The sequence below is a fragment of the Lepisma saccharinum genome, chromosome 1, assembly GCF_977018435.1.
Source record: "Lepisma saccharinum chromosome 1, izLepSacc3.1, whole genome shotgun sequence".
Lineage (NCBI taxonomy): Eukaryota > Metazoa > Arthropoda > Insecta > Zygentoma > Lepismatidae > Lepisma > Lepisma saccharinum.
The window spans coordinates 71,727,198-71,748,371 of record NC_139229.1 but is presented as its reverse complement, the minus strand read 5'-3'; the positions used below and the strand labels follow the sequence as shown (position 1 = coordinate 71,748,371).

Genomic DNA, 21,174 nt, shown 5'->3' with positions numbered 1-21,174 from the left:
TCCGTCAATTCACGTACCGCCTTTCAAGCCAAACAAATCTACTTAATATATTCCAAAAACCAACAAAGGCGCATTACTTTCATAAGAAAATTAGTTGCGATTCTGATCGCACTGCCATCTATGTTCTCATCGTCGCGGGAACCAGTTTCTTGGGTCGTTTTCCACACTAAGTTCTTCAAGGCGCTGTAGCAAAGGTAACAAAAGGCAAATTATCCATCACTATTGTCGTTCTTCTTCGTTCTATGCGTTATAGTTTTACGAACTGGAACAGAACTGATGCTTGACCAAGCGTCTTCAATTTTTTAGTGTTTTTATTTCATTACAAGTATAAGTACATTGCGGGAAACAGAGCGAGTGAATAAGGAGCAGGACAATTTTCCCACTATTACCTTTGCCTTTGGCTGTACAGTGGGATGCATACGTATTCAGAGTTTCCACACACCTTGAAAACCTGGAAGTCTCGAGTACAATTATCAAGGAAATGTCCGGGGAAATCATTTCGCGTTCACGTAGGAACCTTGATACTGCTTTGCAAATTGTCCACGACTATTTTCATCAATTTTTATCTTTCATCGTATGAAATTTAAAGCAATATATTTCTACGTATTGTGGTACAGAGGTTGTACGAAGCTTATTGGAAGTTTTGTTTTCAATTCTTGCATCTCTCATTGCCTAAAAGCATTGCAATGAGCATGTTGGTGGGCAATTCGCTTCGTAATACTTATGCTTCCCACTCTACATACTGGTTCCAGTTCCACTGTAAACTGCAAGTCCAGTCCCGATTAACCTCTCGGTGCATAAAATGTTTCTTTAAAAATTTGACTTGTGAGGATAGTCGTGTGTATTTCTGACGCCATAAACCTTGGGAAATGTATTTGACGCGGTTAGAAGGGTTAAATTGCAGAGGCGGTCCTGGGAAAGGGTGGGGTAAATATAAGCATTCGTCCCACACCCCGCCATGTTGTAAATTACATAAACTATAGTGCACATTAGCATGTATACCCTGAAGTATGCAAATATCCAGTAACATCTATACAACTAAAATAGAGATTACCGAACACACAGTCCAACATGCACCAAAACTTACCTAGGGTCAGATTTACCCAAGGGAGGGAGGCATGGGGGCCACATCCTCCTCAAACTATGAAATATTTTAATGTGAACTATAAAAATCTACAATAACATTTATGACTTTTCAGCTTCAGAATTTCGATTTTGTTCATGCAATCGTGATGTGAAAGTGTCCCTCTTTTTTGCTTTACTCACGTATTATACATTATAAGAATCATTGATAAATACAGTCTGTAACAAAATAACTGCATCACCGGTAAATATGAGGGGAATATTGAAATGTGCTTAAATTGCCATTGTAATAATGTGCCAAATAATGGCAAATTGCACCTGGGATTGTTCCTTGGTGCATCTTGATTATTTTTGTTATTTTGCACTACTGTCTTTCATTCCACTCCCTGCCAACAGGTGTCTCTGATATGTGTGCAAATGGCTGCCGCCTGTTTCTGACGTGCAGTGTTGTGTTTACTGCTGGAAATCATGTGAATAGTGGGTGGAAAATCTGTGTAATGTATTTCACTCTATAGCTAGATTACTAAAGTGTGTTCCAGCCGTGTCTGAGAGGTAGTCTGGACTATTCTCTATTACTAAAGTGCAGCAACTGTGACCAGTGTACAGGCAAGGGGAAAATCCCAAGTGACACTTCACCACGCAAACATGACAAGATTGTGGCCCTGAAATCAGCTGTTTTAATTATTAACACACATATAAAACAAGGCCCAGGATTAATCTAAAGTAAAATATGAGCGGTATAATTGTCTACATATAACATAAAGCACAGTTTGCGTTCCATCGTGTTAACTGGTGCAGTTATTTTGTTACAGACTGTACGTACCATTTAATTTGCAGATACGTTATTTTCTAATCATAGAATTATCGTAGCTGTTCAATAGTTGTGCTGTAAGTAAATTAACGGAAATTTTGAAAACTTTGTTCATTTGCGAAATATAGTATTATTCGAGTACTTCTGAGAATTGAGTTATGCACCAAGATGTACGTCGTGTTAACGGCCTTAGTCTGTTAGTCTATCGGGCAGCTGTATTTTTCAGTCACTTTTGACCATAATTTTACTTCTAGCTGCAATAACATAGCGTTGGTGGGCATACACTCGCTATTGAAGACAATATTTTTTCCATATTTTCGGATGTCCCCCTCAAACAAATCCTGGGTACGGGACTGTCTATGGTATTTCAAAATCGGTCAAAAATAGATAACGTGTTTTCCGTCTTTTTTTTTACGGAACGAAATTATATTAAATTGCAACTTATTACATGTAAAATATTGAATCACTACACTTAAACGCAAGGAAACGCAGGCATGTCACGCGATTTTATAGTTCTGAATATCACGCACGCCATCTCTTGTCATTGTCTACCAGTTCAGGTGACAGAATGTTGTTTTCACAGCATTCCAATACCCTGAAATTTCACTTGTTCCAGACGAGTGCCTGACGTAGAATTAATCAGTCCCTTCCTTTTCACCTCGCCGCGACGCGTTTTTATTTGGCAACGCTGACGTAGGAGGCCTGCGCTCGGCGACCGCCACGTGACGTCACTCTCGGTTCGTCCCCATGGCAACGGCTTTCCAACGGTGCTCTTCGTTTGTTCCTTTCCGTCCTCCCGAAATTGCTGTGTTGTGTGTCTCAACCCGAAGAGTTACAAACCCCAGAAATCCAACCTTCCCTAAATTTTGACCTTAATATTCAGAATTAACTGTTGAGTTCAGTTAGAACCTGCGTTTTTTATGCGGTAGTAACTTGGGTACATGTTGCCTGCACCTGCAGCTGAACCAGGATGAGAAAACCCCCGGATAACAAAACTGGACAGTCATTTGTTTTCTCTTCTCGCTTGCTCTCAGCTTGTTCGAGTGTTGCCATACCTATAACTTTTCTCGCTTCGTTGTCAAACTTCAACGTTTTCGCGGTGTAGGGTTCTTCAGTCCATGGTGATGAAACACTTGTCACTGAAAAAAGGTGACGATGATGTGTTGAAGAACGCCGGAAATTGGCAAAGCAGAGGCAGGATTTCAAGGCAAGCAGCTGATTGCATCGCCCACGCTCCCTCCGCTCACTTACGATTGAAGCGACGACAGCGCCAGAGAGTTTCCTCGGTGAAGCTATAGTGACAGAATTATGGATTGCTAGTGTGGCCAACCAAGAGTATTAGCTACTAAAATATCATGTTTTTGCTTCGCTCCCAAAAGCGATATTTTCAAACACATCAAGTGTTGCACAAGACCTCTTATCAGTTCACAAACCCCAGATTAGCATATCGCCAATCACAGAACTGCGAATTATGATCCTGCAACCATTTCTTATAATCCATTCTCCACGAAATCGGCCTTCTGGGTGGAAAACTTCAACTTATGCCATTAATCACTGGAATATTCTGTATTGTGTGAACTGGAAATGAAAAGTTTTTAGAAATACTCCATAGTGAAAAAAAAAATCGATATGAACGTGTCTCCTAGTTCTTTTGCATTACAAGAAGCGATCAGAGTTAAAGTTGCGTGATATTTGAAACACAACATGTATTGCGAAACTCGAGACGACTTTCGAGACTTGACACTTCACCCTCGATACGAGACGCGATTCTCACAACTTGACTTTACTCTTGAGACTTGATTCTCGCGACTTGAGACTAAACTCTTGATTGTCTCGACTTGACTCTTGATTGTCTCGACTTGACTCTTGATTGTCTCGACTTGACTCTTGATTGCCTCGACTTGACTCTTGATTGCCTCGACTTGAGACGTGGCGTTCGAGACAAGCCTTCTCACTCACTAGACAAGAGTCTAGCAAAGTCTCGTCTCGTACCATCCCCTAATGTAGGGCGCGTTGTTATGCCTTGTGCAATACCGCATTAAAGTAACGTGTTTGCTGAGTTGATTAAGTGAGCGGTTGAAGACTATATCCCAGCAATCGTGCAACAAAATTATATCGTGCAAAGTCAAGCATAACCTTCCTCCTGCTAGATAATTCCCATTAAACTTTACAACATTTGTGTATTTATTCCCAGTGTAGGACGCTCCAATCAGCATGCAGTCGCATGTGCGACGTTGAACATAAAAAGGCGCGATGTCGCACCAGTGCTAATCACTTTCCGGAACAGAGATTTTTTAATGCCGCTATGGCGAAGTATTTGTAGAATCCTGTGTTACCTACTGGACACTGGACAACGTGTTCCACCTAATGCGCTATTTAAATGCAGATTGGGAGACGACAGTGGGCGTGGAAATTGCGGTTATAACTTTCACATCCTTATGGGAATAAAGGTTTGGAAGAGGGAGAGCAAAATTTGTGTATTGAGTAACCGTTTCGTTGTAATGCCCAATGGGTCTCTATCGTGGAATACATACAAAGTCACGTCACTATTTCGATTGGCCGTATTCTGAAGGACTAGTCGCACGTAAGAATCGCAATATACAGGGTGGTCATAATTAACGTTACCCTACTCAGAACAATCTGGAGCCCGCTCGAAGCAACGGAATGCGTTTGAGGCTTCGTATAGAAGCTACGGATACCATGGGGAAGCGAATTCTGATGAAAAGAAAATAGTTCACATTTTCACCACCAGGCGGAAATGTGGCGCTCCAGTAACAATCAGAAGTAGGACATGCATTTTGAGTCGATGTCAGTACCGGGGTGTAAGGGGTGCTCCTTCCACATAGTGCACCCAATAGTCAACATCACTTCCACGTAGTACACCCTGGACTTCAGACTAACGAGGCTCTGGCGACTGGCCCCATGGCCAGTATAATTTTGTTTGTGTTGGCCTGCGTTTTGTCCTTATTTGTGCTGAGTGCTCCTTTACAGCCTCGGCTTTTAACGAAAGTCCGAAAACAAACACGGAAACAAAACTTATGTCACTTCCTATCGGCCGATTTCCTTACTTCCTGCACTTGCACTGCTAGCTGAAAAAATCATTTCTAATCGTATCCTTGCACATGTTTCTCCGTTTCTCTCTCCTACTCAACACGGTTTTCTCCCTCATGCTTCCTGTGATACAAACCTTGCTTGCTTGCTTACCAAAGCAGTTAACTGCCTGAATGCCAAGCAAGACATGGATGTTGTATACTTAGACTTTTCCAAAGCCTTTGACTCTATCTCTCACACGCAACTCATCCACAAATTATCGAATAGATTCAATATTCACGGAGCTCTTCTTAAACTACTTTCATCTTACTTGCACAATAGAAAGCAAAAGGTTATCGTATCTGGTTGCTCTTCGTCGTGGCTCCCTGTAGTTTCCGGTGTGCCCCAAGGAAGTTCGCTGGGGCCCCTGTGTTTCTCTCTCTTCATGGATGACATTCACGAATATATTTCTTCCGAATGTTCAGTATTATTGTATGCTGATGACTGCAAATTATTCCGAAACATTACCTCACCTCAGGACACATGCTACATCCAAGACAATCTCAAACACATTGAACGCTGGTGTCAAGACTGGAATCTCAAATTAAATCCGGATAAATCTGCTGTCATGAGGTTTACCCTAAAATCCAATAACACAGTGCCATCCTACAAGTTATGCAACCAGGTTATTCCGTTCGTACGACAGCACAAGGATCTTGGTGTCATTTTTGATAGCAAACTGACTTTCAACCATCACATAGACTACATAACTTCGAAAGCGATGAAAACACTTGGACTAATTTACAGATTTACAGACATAACTCACGTTTCTGCCCTCAAAACCTACTTTACAATGTGTGTTGTTCCTATTCTTGAATATGGCTCCTGTATTTGGTCAATGGCATGTGAAAGCAATTTAAAGAAAACAAACAAAGTAGTAAGTTTCTTCGTCAGAATAGTCAAACACAGATGCCCAGCCCTTGCAAACTTCTCCAAACAAGAAATTCTATCCACTCTACAAATTCATGACCTTTCTCTTCGCCGTCAACTCTCAGATTTAACACTACTCTTCAGAATCATCAATGGACAACTTTTCACCAGCGAACTCTTGCCACTTCTTAATATCAGAATCCCACGTCCCAACGGTAAATGCAACAACTTCTTTTACATTAAATCTTCAAGGCTATCCTTAGAACAAAGATCACTTCTCTACAGGCTACAAACCATTTACAACTCATTAAAAGACGCTCCGGGCTTCCATTTATCAAAGCAGACTTACAGAACGGCGTGCATAAAGCAGCTGAAGTATAAATAATATTATTCTTGATCTAGTTGTTATTATTCTTGTTATATATGTATATGTGTGTGTATGTGTCCATCTTATTATTTTGTTTATTTCTTTTCCGGTTGATATCCTGATGTAAAATGGATTTTTCTGTATTCAGGACTTTTCAAATAAATAAATAAATAAATAAATAAATATTTTATGATTTTAGTTATGCAACGTTAGAGTTGTTATGTGTAACGATAAGGGGCTGGACCCCGTATAATGTGACGGGTGCAAAATAGCCTTCGTGCTGACGCACCCAAAATTTTGAAATCAAATTCAAATTCGATGTCAGTACCCTAGTGCTTAATATACGCACCACCAACGTGCTAGTTTCTTTGGAAGCGTAAGACAGTGTGTTCGCCGACCTCCGTGTCGTAGTGGTTAGCACAGCGCGCTACGAAGCCAGGGGTCACGGGTTCTAATATCGACCTGGGCATGGGTGTTCTTTGTGTCTAGAATATTGGCTGGTGAGAAGGATGCGCACTGCCATAAGTGGTAGGCTTTTGCGCCTGCGCAAAACTAAAAACGGCCATAATTTTTTTACACAAGCTAGACTCTCACTGCGGCTGCGAATGAGACAATGCGAAAGTAATCCAGCTTCCATGAATAGTTTCTTTTTTTGGTTTATCTGTATATTTGACAGTAAAATTGTAAAGTTGACCAAGTGCACTAGGCGATTCGAGGTAAAATTGGCTGAGGATTCGATAAGATGAAATGTTACGCATTTTATCGTCCTAGTTAAATCCGTCGTGGTGTTTAAAGCAACACGGAAATCATCCTCTGCATTTGAATCTGTGAAACTGTTTCTCGTGGATAATTATCCTCCTCAATCTACCTACCTGGACGGTTTCTTCATTACTTTCAACCACTCTTGTAATTTCCCGTTGTTCTTACACCTTTTCCTTATAAAACCTGCAGCTCTTTCCTGGGTTGGAAACATTTGCCGCTCTTTCAATCTTAGATTGGAAACACTTGCCGCTCTTTCTTTCGTAGATTTGAAACACTTTCCGCTCTTTCTTTCGTAGATTTGAAACACTTTCCGCTCTTTCTTTCGTAGATTGGAAAAACTTGGCAGACCTTTATTTCGTGTTTTGGACACACTTGCAGCTCTCTCTTTCGTGTTTTGGACACACTTGCAGCTCTCTCTTTCGTGGTTTGAAACACTTGTCGCTCTTTCTTCGTAGATTGGAAACACTTTCCGCTTCTTCTTTTGTAGATTGGAAACACTTGCAGACCTTTATTTCTTGGGTTGGAAACACTTTCAGCCCTTCCTTTCGTGTTTTGGAAACACTTTCAGCTCTTCCTTTCGTGTTTTGGAAACACTTTCAGCTCTTCCTTTCGTGTTTTGGAAACACTTTCAGCTCTTCCTTTCGTGTTTTGGAAACACTTTCAGCTCTTCCTTTCGTGTTTTGGAAACACTTTCAGCTCTTCCTTTCGTGTTTTGGAAACACTTTCAGCTCTTCCTTTCGTGTTTTGGAAACACTTTCAGCTCTTCCTTTCGTGTTTTGGAAACACTTTCAGCTCTTCCTTTCGTGTTTTGGAAACACTTTCAGCTCTTCCTTTCGTGTTTTGGAAACACTTTCAGCTCTTCCTTTCGTGTTTTGGAAACACTTTCAGCTCTTCCTTTCGTGTTTTGGAAACACTTTCAGCTCTTCCTTTCGTGTTTTGGAAACACTTTCAGCTCTTCCTTTCGTGTTTTGGAAACACTTTCAGCTCTTTCTTTTGTGGGTTGGAAACACTTTCAGCTCTTTCTTTCGTGGGTTGGAAACACTTGCAGCTCTTTCTTTCGTGGGCTGGAAACACTTATGGTTCCTGAGATCCTTCCTTCCGTTTCTTTTGGCTCCACGTGCCGACACCGTCTGCGACCTGGGCGACAAAAAAACAATGGCGCCTCTATTCCGGAGTTTCAGGGCCGTAAGGTTGTAGGACAATTCATACGACACGAGATAGGAAATCTTCCGCATAAATCACACGAAAAACTCTCTCGCTCCTCTCGGGAGAACAAAGGAACCGCAGTGAACAAGAAAAGAGAAAGAGAGATGCTTGTTTGTAATTGATACGTTGGGTACGAGCTATTCTTTCAGGACCTTAGAATTACAGCTGGCTTCATACGTATCAATTTTACTCTATTATTGCCTCTATATGCAATGGATAATATTAGTCTAGCATCTATATTCTCCTGCATGGATTACAGTAAAATTTTTACATGCTAGAAACTGCCTCACAGAAAAAGCATTGTCATTTATTCCTTTATAACCACGGTTCTTCTGCTTGCCTCACTTTATCATGTGATCCGGTCAAAACATGCAGTCCTGCTTCATTAAACTCATCCAGTGACACACTCAATTCAGAACGTGTGTGTTCTTTTCAATAGTTACCCATATTGATATATTGTTACAGAAACGATGTTGTTATTTGTAAAGTTACCACTGCCTCTGTGAATGAGACAAAACAATGGCCACTCGCTGCAGTGGCGTAGCAAGGGGTGAGCGAAGTGGGCAACCGCCCAGGGCCTCGCGCCTGAAGAGGCCTCGCGTCCAATGGGGTTGACACAAAAAATGTATTAAATAGAAGTGATGTAAAAAAATGGAAAAGGCTAATTTTTGAAGGAAATTAAAACATTCTGTTTTTATCGGGCTTCTTGTTAAACATTATAATACCTCAAACCAGGGGTGTAACATACAGGGCCCAAGCCCTCAGATAAAAGTAAAAATTATTGTCACATTTCTCATGTGAATTTACGCAAAAATTCACGGTAACTTGCTTGGCCCAATTTTACCCACTTATTATTTTCTTGAAAAAAGAGCACTTTGTCTTGTCTTTCCTTCTTTCGCTCGACCTTACACTCACAATTATAATATGTTAACAGTAAAGCACTTCCAGCTGCCACGGAGCAAGGTGTGAATTTCAGCTCCAGGAAAACAGAAAGACATTTTAAATTACTAACTATAATTTTGTCAGTAATTTATTATTAGTTAAATATGATAATTTGCTGACGTATCTCTGAAGATTTGTTATCCATTCACATTGAGATTTCAAATTTAAAGAACAGATGGGGGCCTGGCATTCTAATCTCGCCCAGGGCCTCGCGAAATATTGGTACGTCACTGTCACCAAGTCCCTTACAGAATTTGAAAGTGGCTCGCCATAGGAAAAGAATGTCGATGTATCAGAGCATAGTTCTAGACTGTTCTGGGAAACGCACTTAAGTCCAAAAATGCAATTTTACAGCAAAGTTATTTGTTTATTATTTTAATAGTAAACATTACAGACATGATATGTTGGATCATCACGGTTTAGATTCTTTACCCTTAGAAAATTATACTAATAATATTTTCTCTAATTGGTTCAGTGTGACTTTAAGCAACAGAAAATCCCAGGTTGTGACTTATGTGCCTTTTCCTTAACGGCCTAAAGTTTATCGATGGTGTAATATTTGCGCACATCATACATTTTTGCAGTGTTCAGAAACTTACTTTTTAAAAGTAACTGATTTACAGTTACTTTTAAAAGTAACTGATTTACAGTTACTTGACCAAGAAGTAACTGAGGTACACTTACGCGTTTTGAAAAGTAACTCTGTTATAGTTATTTGGTTCAAAAACTAACTGGATTACTGGTACAGTTATTCCTTTCGAAAGTATTACTGGTACTAAAAAACGTTCATAGTTACTCTGCTGGAATTTTTCCTACAAACAAATTACATAATTACATGAAGACTTTCACCTCTCGAACCACACCCTCCGTGGCGGCGTGGTTAGCACAGCGCACTACGACGCCAGAGTTTCCGGGTTCGAATCCAAGCATGAGTGTTATCTGTGAGTGTCCCTTCATCGTATCATCACTCATCCTCATCTCCGAGATTAGCCAAAAGTGGCAGAAACTCAACATAAAATAAACCAAATCAATCAATCAAAAAACACCTTTCGAACCGAAGCGACATGACAAGCTGCACTTGTTGGTTGTCGTTTGCGTGTTTCTCGGACTGGTCCTTTTCCTCAAGGTCTCAAGGCTCCCGTATAGTGCAGGACTTTTGAATAAAGCTGTACATGGATTTATGACCTCTGTGTCCTCATATCACGGTGAATCCGGGCCAGGCCTCCCTACTACTGTATAACGAAAGCTCCGTACAATAGACAGAAAAAACCCACTTTATTGTTTATAATCGGATTTTTTCACACGTAGTTCCAAATACGGGCGGTAGATGGTGCTGCAATCAGTTACTTTAGTTTGTTTTTCTTTTAAGAAATTTTGTGAGAAATTTTTAAGTTTTCGTTCCGGATTCTTAATATTTTAACATTGGTCTAAAATGCTTAATAGAAATGTAGTAAACAAAAAGTGTTTTTCTTATTTATAATTACAGTAGCCTATCTCAAGATGCAAATTACAGGAATTTAATGTTTGTGTGCAAAAGCTTTAAAATAACGTTAGTAAATCTTCAGAGCCCCAAACTGAAAATGATTGTTACTGAATCTATTATTATTACACATACTGATTATTTATGGTGTGCACTGATGAATGTATGTGTCTGTAGATAATATCCACGAAATTAAAATTGCTGTATTAACGAACAATTTGTTTTTTGTTGTGCAAGAAGCGTTAGGGTTGGTCTGGAATGCAACTCAATGCCTATCTTCAACTTGTGTTCCTTTACCATGTATCATGGAATGGGCTAAATGTTGTGAAGCATTTCGCCATTCAGGTTGTGATCCAAAAACCGCAATGTTGCATATTCAAATCAACTTAGTCATATAATTGGTGGGAGTGTTTGAAGAAAGATCATGCATGTAAGGTGGATGTTTGAAACCAGGTCTGGCATGTAGGGTGTGTGTGTTTGACAATTATTATTTTTTCTCAGTGGGGAGAAGTGCATATATTTATTTTGTCCTGCTGGTTTGCCTTGGCATTGATAACTCCCGGACAAATATCGGAATATGTCCGTATTTGGAATGCAACCAAAAACCACTTGACACACTTGCCGGTTCACATGTGAAAATAATTCACATGAAATACCTCCCTTAAAAGCCCTTAGAAATTTGCATCACTATATAATCCTACGCAATGCTAAACGATATTGCTGTATTGTCGAGGTATAATCATGGTTAATTAAAAGCACAAGTGAATTATGAGATGCAAAATCACCTTGAGCATGAGACAATGAAACACCCGAACAATAAAAAGTGCCGAGGTAATGAGCAAAATTAATTTATGTATGTATATTTGAAACATTTTATACTACTCTTTGGTCGCACGCATAGGTGTACATACAATTTTTTTCCATTACGAACTGTCCAGACCAGCCCGGAACGCATGTAGATTTGTGCATTTTTACTATATACTTAAGGTGGTGCTTTTCTATTGCTTTTGTTTACAACAAGCATCATTTCAGTACTTCTAGATAACTTTCTTGAGTATGTACTTTTGAGAAGCTTTCAGTTTAATTTTAAGACTAATTAAACTTAATTATAACTAATAGAATTCTTGTAGATGAACTCTTAAAGTAATTCTAGACAGTGTCACTTTTTTCAACTTGTATTGCTGTTATGTATAAATGTCTTATACTACTACTAAACTTAAAACTAAATACATGGCTTCTCTTCTGTGTCTTTTGTACATAACTGCATCTATCATGTAGATAGCTATAGTTGTATATGTGTCTGTGTACATAACCTGTGTTCTTTTTTGTTATTATTTCCTCTTTTATTTTGCAATGTAATGAATGTTGTTACTCTTTTATACAGAACTCATGTTGGAGGTTCCGAAGGACTAAGGTGAGTGGACCAAAAAGGAAATGGGACATATAATTTAGATAGACCAATTCACACACAGAATTAAAGGGCATTTTTATATTGAGGCATGTTTCTTCAGTAGATGCACCGAAAAATTACTAACATTTCCCCAGACTACAATTTGACTTGAATTTTGTGAAAATGTAACCCAGGTTGCTTCAGTTTCACTAATCATGTCGTACTCTCAGCTTTAAGTGTACTAGTTGCTAGAAGGGTAGGTCAGCCGCGAAATAATGTAGCCTACTGTTTAGAATTGTCCCGCTTAAAAATGTGCGTGCAGTGTATACGTAGTTGATCTTGGCGCTGATCACATCACATCCAGTAGCGCCGAGATCGAGAATGTACGAGCCCGTACCTTTGCCTAAGCTAATACTGGCAAAATTGTGATTTGTAAGCTGATTAGTAGTTAATTCATGTAAGAACCACGTGTCCTTAAACACAAACTGAAAATCAGTATGTTAGTTTGGCTGCAAACGGTGAGACGAAACCGTATTAATATATAGAAATACACAACTATCCGGAATACTGTCTGGTCAACAATTTATGGAGAAGAATAAACTAATATCGTAATATGTTGAATATATACATATAATTGATTGTCAGAGTTCCTCAGGGCTTTTATGTAACGTAAAAAATGTGTTTTCTAACGAAATATCAGATCTAAGGCGTAATGCTATATATAATTCTTTTACACCAAATTTCTGGCAAAATAGCATTGCGGTAATTTCCAATCGTGGCAAGTAGCATGAAATTATTGATGTAAAAATAATTGCTGAAATTGACGATAGATGGTACTCCAACATTTAAAAATCAAAAAAATGAAAATGTATGTGGAACCTTTTGCAAAAACGTTTCTGGTGGTACAAAGTAATAGAGCCTTAATACTATATTTTCCTTCATCGTGTAGGATAAAAAGTCCCTTTCTGGGACTCAATTACAACAAATACAATGACAATCGTGTGCATGTGGTCTTAAATTATATAGTCTTATATTGTATCTTGAAATAAAGACAGTTTCTCGTGTTTCGCGTAGATTTGCTTATTTTCTTCGTGCGTTGATATTAAATCAACAGACTGATGCTTTGGATCAATAGAAGGAAGATAGGAAATACGTGCAACGCATTTATTCTGTGTTTTGTTATTACGCAGGTGAAAATTTCTCTCGCCCTGAAGTTTCTCTTGCTAGTACTTTTTCCTGGACAGTAACCGTAGAAGCTCGTGTCGTATTTGATCCTACGGTCAAACAATCAGATCAATTGAATTGAACTGTGCGCTATCTGATTCTACAGTCAAAGAACCTGATCAATTGAATTGAACAGTGCGCTATCTGATTCTACAGTCAAATAGCATGATCAGTTGAATTAAACAGTGAGTATCTGATTCTACAGTCAAAGAACCTGATCAATTGAATTGAACTGTGCGCTATCTGATTCTACAGTCAAAGAACCTGATCAATTGAATTGAACAGTGCGGTATCTGATTCTACAGTCAAATAGCATGATCAGTTGAATTAAACAGTGAGTATCTGATTCTACAGTCAAAGAACCTTATCAATTGAATTGAACTGTGCGGTATTGATTCTAGTCAAATTACATGATGAATTGAACTGTGCGGTATTGATTCTACAAGAAAATAACCTGATCAATTTAATTGAACAGTGCGGTATCTGATTCTACAGTTAAAGAACCTGATGAATTAAGCAGTGCGGTATGTGATTCTACAGTTAAAGAACCTGATAAATTGAATTGAACAGTGCGGGGTCTGATTCTACAGTCAAATTACATGATCAGTTGAAATAAACAGTGCGGTATCTGATTCTACAGTCAAAGAACCTGATCAATTGAATTGAACTGTGCGGTGTCTGATTCTACAGTCAAAGAACCTGATTAATTGAATTGAACTGTGCGGTATCTGATTCTACGGTCAAATAATCAAATCAATAGAATTGAACTCTGCGTGGTACTTGATTCTACTAACAAAAGATGACATCGATAGATTTGTATAGTGTAGCACTTCATTCTGCGGTCTAATTATCATCAATAGAATTAAACTGTGCTGTACTACAGGATTTCTACCAAATGATCAGTTCTGTGAAATGGAAATATATATATATACGGTGCTTGAATCTACGATCATGTGATCCGATCAGTAGAATTGAACTCTGTGCAGGGCTTGATTCTACTGCCAAATTGTCAGCGTCAGGCGTTACGAAGCAAGAGATACGAAGTTTGCACCCTATGTAAGGCACTGTGTATTTTTGTGTTCGTCCCATCATCATTATTTATTTAACATTAAAGCTGATCCATTTAGTAGTAGTAAAGCAACGTATCCGAAATACACAGAGAAAACTACTTTTACTCCTAAACGATTGTAGAATAGAAGCAAACCTATCGCTCAATATTCTGCGCTTCATTACTAATTCCTCAATGTGTATAAAGCACTTTCACAAGCTAAGGGTTACATTTTCACAACTTCTTGTCAGGAGGTTCGTATCTGGCAGGAATCAATATCCCTACAGTCACTTATCTATAGTTATTACTGAACACTGATATTGCTTGCTGGTTTTTGGTGGATAAGATATGTTTTTTCTTAGAGTATGCATAGTGATGCATTTTCTGCACCACTGTAGTTGTAGTCACTCATAGAATAGCGTCTGGCATGGTTGCACTTCATTCACTTTTTAAATGACAAATGTTTGTACTCTTTCCAGTTGTGTTATGGTCGATACGGTGATTCTTTCAGAAATTTATATGTTTAAAGGTTAGGCATTAACTTGAATTTTGTATCGTGCTGGACACACTTTTTATGTTTTGAAAGGGAAGTGTTGACTTTGAGCGGTGTCCTTTCGCTCTCGAGAGTAAGAATTACGGCGTATGTGGGCGTTGACATCTGAGTTAACAATGCCACACATCCGCAAGAAATATTGTGCGTCATACAAAGGTCATAAGATCATAGTGGGTTCATAAATATCGTCTTGCCTTAGCACCATCAACTCGACGGGAGGTCGCGCTGTATAGCTTGTTAAGAGGCACCGTCTGCTTTAGTGTGTCATCTTAGGATCACCAGATGACCCGATAGAGGATTTTTCCATTGTAGAGTGTCTGGAGACGTCATTCATCTCTTGTCGAGCGTGACACGTGTGTTTGAACAGTCACATACTCTTTTGGAATGCATATGTGGTCCGTATCCGCTGCTAGATCTGACCGCCCAATCGGTTAATTGATTCCATTTGACGTCAAGTGGTGACGTCTTGTAGTCAGCGTTCCTGGAGATGGTTACTGGTGAGCACTGGCGTACAAAGGGATATTTTTTTCTGGGTTGGGTGGAATTGTAAGGGTAGATAGTACATAGCGTTCTTTTAGGGGCGGGCTACACAATAAAATATTTCGTATATTTGGAGCTTTTTACTTTATTAAATTTATACTCAGACAAAAATGGTAATCGGTGGGTCGTTTTAAGCGAGGTGTGCATTTATTAAATCTCTCGTGGGTTTTTTCGAGTTCTTAACTGAGAAAATTTTCTCAATTTCTGTAGGGGCTGTAGCCCCATCAGCTCCCCCCAATGCTACGCCAGTACCGGTGAGAGAAGGTTATACGGTCCAGAAATGCAGCAACGTCTTTGGTTTGGGGGTAAGGGATACTAACTTTAATCAGCAAGTGTGTGTGTGAATATACAGGGTGTCTCAAAAGTCACGATGTAGTTTGAAAATAATTGGAATCACAAAAGCATGTTTAAGGCTTAAAAAATGAACCTTTTCAAAGTACATGCCGCAAAGAATCAGTGCTCCGCAGGGCGACCATTAGTGTACGAGCTCAAAGCCATAAGCCAAGAACTCACTTTGTGTCTCGTTCCCATCCAGCAATCTTTGTTGGTTTTCTCGTGTGCCTAAATGCGACAATTATGTCTATTAACCTTTTCACTGAACTGAATTTTTTTGATTATCTCATCCATTTATTCCACGTTCATCATCAGTGATATGGGTCTGAAATGAAAATTGTAATCAATGCACAAAATTCGACACAAACCAATGAACGTTTCGCAAATCCACAAAGTTCCACTATGTTTATGAAAGCGTAGTACCATCTAATGTCACAGAAATAGTGACAGTGCATATTAATGTGGCAAATTCCATTTCAGAATAGGTCTCTATCTTTAAAGTAAAGCTTCCATAAACTTGAAATGCCAGTAACAAAGCAGTATTCACAAAATGATTTTTCGTTTTTGTGTTTTCAAATGTTTCGACTAGATGTTTCAGGATAGTTTTAACCCATCGTTCTGCACTCATTTAAAACAGTTTTAACTATCTTAGAAAGTTCTATTAGAACCCATATCAAGTGGATTAACTATTACTACAATGTAGTATAATAGGTTTACGGTGGGTACGTTAATAGGAAGAGTATGTAGACAAAGAAAACCCTTTCTGTTTTGCTACAAAATACATTCTTTGAATGAGACCACCTTGCGCGTCAAATTATTTGAGAAGCTACAAGGGGTACACTCCGGATCAAAGGATTCAGGGTGTACCGTACCCCTTTCCAAAATTTGCGGGGTTACAGTGTATCACTCTACCCCTTAGTTCCTACGTCACTGCTAGGGAAAGTTGTTCGAAAGTTAACTTTGTGCTCAGATAGGTGTGTGTGCCGGGAATCGAACCCGTAACCTAATGATTACAAGGCTGTAGCTTTGGCCACTTCGTTATCGTGGAGATTAGGGTTCGTCGGCATTTGCAACAGCGAGGATACTGTTTTGCCTCTGAATCAAAATTAGGAACTCATATTTGTATGATTCCCAATTCTCAAAGATTAACTTTCTTATGACAGCCCGATTTATCCAGTATCCACTCCGAAAGCCGTGGTGGTTTGCCTTAAAACTAAAATTTATCAGAATATTAACTGGTTTACAAAACCGATATAATCTGCCATCCAGTGCTTAGACTAGCACGAAGCAATTTTCTGCACAGCCTGAATAAATATTATCGAAGGAATTGTGTAAGCGTTCAGAAATAATTCCTACGTCCTACCTCGGTTTGGGAACATCTTTTAGTAACAATAGTGCAGTCTAGGGAGACACTTTTGACCAGAAATATACTATTTGAACAATGTTCAAAAACCGAGACAAAAATATTTACCTGTGCCATGTAAAAACCTTCCTCACCATGGTTGAATTGAGAATGACCGCGGCTCATTAGCAAACACTTCAATTATTTTTTTTTTTTAATCTGAAATTAAATCCGTTCACTTGCCCCTTGTGCATACCGTTTGGCATACACTCTCGCATACTTCCGAGAGGTGTATGTTAAAGCCCATGGCCGTTTTATCTGTTGTTATATAAATAGATATCTCTGTTTGTAATGTAAACGTTACATGTTATCCCCATTTTTAATTGCGAATTGATTTTGTACCCTACTACATAGGAATTCGTTGAAAATGTTACATCCTTTCTCTTTAAAATGTCACAGATGTTTGAAACAGCTTGCTTTTCCGTAATTGTTCGTTCGCATGAATGAAACCAGGGGGTGGAGGCGTTTTTGTGCCTCGTGCAGTCAGCAGAGGGGAGTAAACAAAAACACTACTCGGAAAGGGATTGAAAGTTGATGTTCGTTCATCACGTCACCTGTTTCATAACCAAGAACATATGTTTCATTGCTAATTAACCTTTCTAAGCTTCTATAAATCTATTTTGAGTTGATTAATACCTGTAGTGAGTGGCTGCGATTAGGAGGGCTTTGGGGCAGTGTCTCCCCCAATGTTTTCATTGATTAATCGGAGCTGTAGTTTGTATTTTTTTACAACACTCACTATTTTCAGTTATACAATTGTAATTCTTCAATAAAATAGATTTGTATTATTTAATTTATATTATTTTCTTAATATTTATTAATGTATTAATGTTTATTAATTGAGACATTGTATGTCAAGCAATTTACTCTTGGAGATGAAATTGAAAAAAGAAAACAAGAGTACTCACGCGTTGTAAAAAGTACAACAGACACACACAGATTCCTATGCTAACTTATATGAACTAACAAAAGCCATACGTAGGAACTAATTTTAACGATGACAACATTTATCCAAATTCCCAGCAAAAAACAAGTTTAACATTTGGATAAATGTTGCCATCGTTAAAATTAGTCCCTACGTATGGCTTTTTATTAGATTCCTATACAAACTTATATGAACTCTCAACAAAAAAGTAGTCAGAAACTGCACTAGGCGAAAAAGTCAAAATTTGCCTATTAGTGGTTTTGGCATTGGTGCGACGATATATGATCGAACTCGAGACCCCTTGATTACACTGCCCCAACAAAAAAGCCCTTATATTAAATAGAAAGTGAACTGAAACCTGGTAAGACAGAAATAATTCTGTGTAAATTTCAGACCCACATGTACTTTAAATATACCAAGGAAGAAAGTTCTATTGATAAATTTCCAATTGTTGTGCATTTTTAGTTCCTAATACAGAAAAGTAACAATCCAGATGCTTCCATGAGTAAAAGACGAACAAACTCATGGTAGGGTATTGTTGGTAACAATGTTAATAATGAGTGACTATGATTTGAATAGGAGATTCTCTGAAAAAGTTGGCCGATTCGATTACCTTGTGTGTAATTGCCATTGGATTACATACAGCCCTATCAAAACATGAAATTAAATTTCGTTACAATTTGCATTGCAGCAATGCTAGTGACACATAATTTCCAGTATCTGCACGGCCTCTAGTTGAAGGGAGGGGTCTATTATCGACGAGAAATGTGCATTGGATAGCCATTCGTAAATGTTGATCAAAGGACAAACTCGTTGCAACGGAAACATTGCTTAAAGCAATTAATTATGTTGCGCATATACGAGGGTCTATCAATAAATAAGGTAACTGGTGCCTTTTCGTTGGCCTTCCTGTTGCGGTTTATTTCAAGATATGTACATGCGATATTAATTACTAACCCAAGTGGTAATGTCAAGTGGCTTGGTAAGCAGAGGGTGTTCTGTTTGAGGTATCACTGATGGAACGTTAACGTTTCTAAATATTTATTTTGCACCCAATCAGAGCGTTTGTCCAAGCATCATTCATTGTCACGATTAACCAAAAAGTGGCAGAAAATCGACGGAACATGTTCTGCACTGAAAATTTTTAAGAAGGAAAACTTAGCAACAGTGGAGGTTATGTCCCCCGTACTCGAGGGGGCTCGATGCGTGAGAGGGGAAGCGAATGGATGGAGGGGAAAACGCGGATGCTGTTAATTATCAGCCGTTTGCAGCAGCGCTCACTGCTTTACTCCGCTCACTCGTTTTCTTCCCTTCTCTACCGTTATGCACGGCATTGCTTCACCGAGATAGACTCTATCCCTGGAAACTCTGGAGCAAGGTCGCGCAGAGAGTAGGAAGGAGGTGGATGGAGCGAAGCAGTAGAAACAGCTGGGAGCTGAAGTCGCTTTCCCACTCCACGCAATCCTGTTCCTTCACACGTGTTCATTGGACGAGCACTCTCGAGTCACTACTTGCGGAGAGACATGCTTTCGTTCGCTTGCTCCAGAGATTACCGGGACAGAGTATAGTACGTCCTGAGATAATCAATAAACATCATATCTTACAAGAAAGATAAATATTGCGATAACTTTTTGAGTACCAGGCAACTCTTTAGGGGTGTAACAAGAGTGGTTAGCAAAACGCACTACGGCGCCAGAGGTCTCGAGTTCGAATCCCTGTCTGAACATGGTTGTTCTATGTGTGTGTCTCTTCATCAGTTCCATCATATCATCACTCATCGTGATCTACGCGATTAGCCAAAAGTGGCAGAAAAGCGAAGTAAAAGAAATCTCTTATTTGGGGATGTACCCCTCGATCCCCTTTAAATACGCCCTTGCCCCGTTTTGGCCCCGCCACCTCATCTAGGCACGCCTCTGATTGTGTCCTTTCCTTTGTCATTATCAAGCCTCCTTTCCTCGACATGAATGGGAGCCTGCTACCTACACGCTATTTTACCCCGTAGGTGTGGAACGTCTATTTTTAAGCACCAACCAAGACTTCTCTCTCCCAGTGCTACCTTCAAGGAGAGATGGCGTAGGTATCGATCCTCAGAATTCCTGGTCAAGAGAAATTGAGGGTATCTTCCCAGGGGAGATCTGAAGCTATGCAGTTCCTCCGAAAGATGTCCTCAGTGCTACAGGTTCAGTTTTCCTGCTGTTGTAGAGCTCTGTGCTGCAATAGACAGGCAGACATAGCATCATTTAAAGCAAGGTATCATTTTTATTAGGTAGGCCATTCCCGACGTTCAGTGAAATTATCCCACAGTACATAGCACGTCGTGACGTCATGTGGTGGAGAAGAATTCCTTCCATATTGTTCTTCATTATGCTTGTCATTAATTGAGTACATTTTAAAGTGTAGCTTTTAGCACCTTCTTTGCGAACAATAATAGCGTGTTCCACCATCACTTCAAAAGCTAATATTTCCTTTAATATGATTACCATTATGCTATTAAATTGGCTGCGTGGAACATTTATGAAAGAAAACAAACTGGTAGGATCGTTGTAATTGTTTTCCGAGAGTCAAGATTTTTGAAAAGAGTGACAACCATTGCCTCGGACAAACCGAAATATTTATTTAATTTAAATAATTGGAGCCTCTGTTGTTTTTCTAATTTCTTTGCTTATTGTCCGCATTATTCTAGGAATGAATAGCACTGCTTTCCTTGAACAAAAAGGTTCCAGAAAAGTATGTAGAGAATTCACAATGAGTCTACGTGGCTGGAAGTCAATGAAATATGATAAATTCAAGAACAAAATTTGTTTAAATCAGATTGAAGCTGATACGTTTCCTGTTACGAAGCTTGTTTGTAGTTTTTATTTCTTCTTGTTTTCTACCTCTTTAGGCTTATGTCAAGGACAAGGATGAGTGATGCTTATTTATATGTCTATGCCGACACTCGAAACTGAAAATCGATCGCCCCTTGGCAAGATCGAGATTGCTTAGCGAGTTCTTTCTTCAAAGTGTATAAAGCATACGGTTGCACGGTGCTTACACAAAATTAGAGCTAATTGCAGGAAAAAATCACTGCTGCATCCATTTTGTACTTGCTTGTGTTTTTCACATTCTCACTCGACATGGACAACTTGGGCGTAGTTGCTAATATTTA

General features: G+C 39.1%; 1 protein-coding gene across 7 annotated transcripts in view; it reads left to right on the top strand.

The window, feature by feature from the left end:
* The window catches only part of dnc (phosphodiesterase dunce), an 865,583-nt gene that overhangs the window by 561,526 nt on the left and 282,883 nt on the right, over positions 1 to 21,174 (top strand). For 5 of the 7 annotated variants that reach the window (XM_083132916.1, XM_083132909.1, XM_083132866.1 and 2 more), the window contains exon 3: positions 11,996 to 12,025. The exons of the other annotated variants lie outside the window; for them this stretch is intronic. In XM_083132916.1, coding sequence (XP_082989042.1) covers positions 11,996 to 12,025 — 30 coding nt within the window. The remainder of the gene's footprint in view (positions 1 to 11,995; positions 12,026 to 21,174) is intronic. 7 annotated transcript variants of the gene reach the window in all.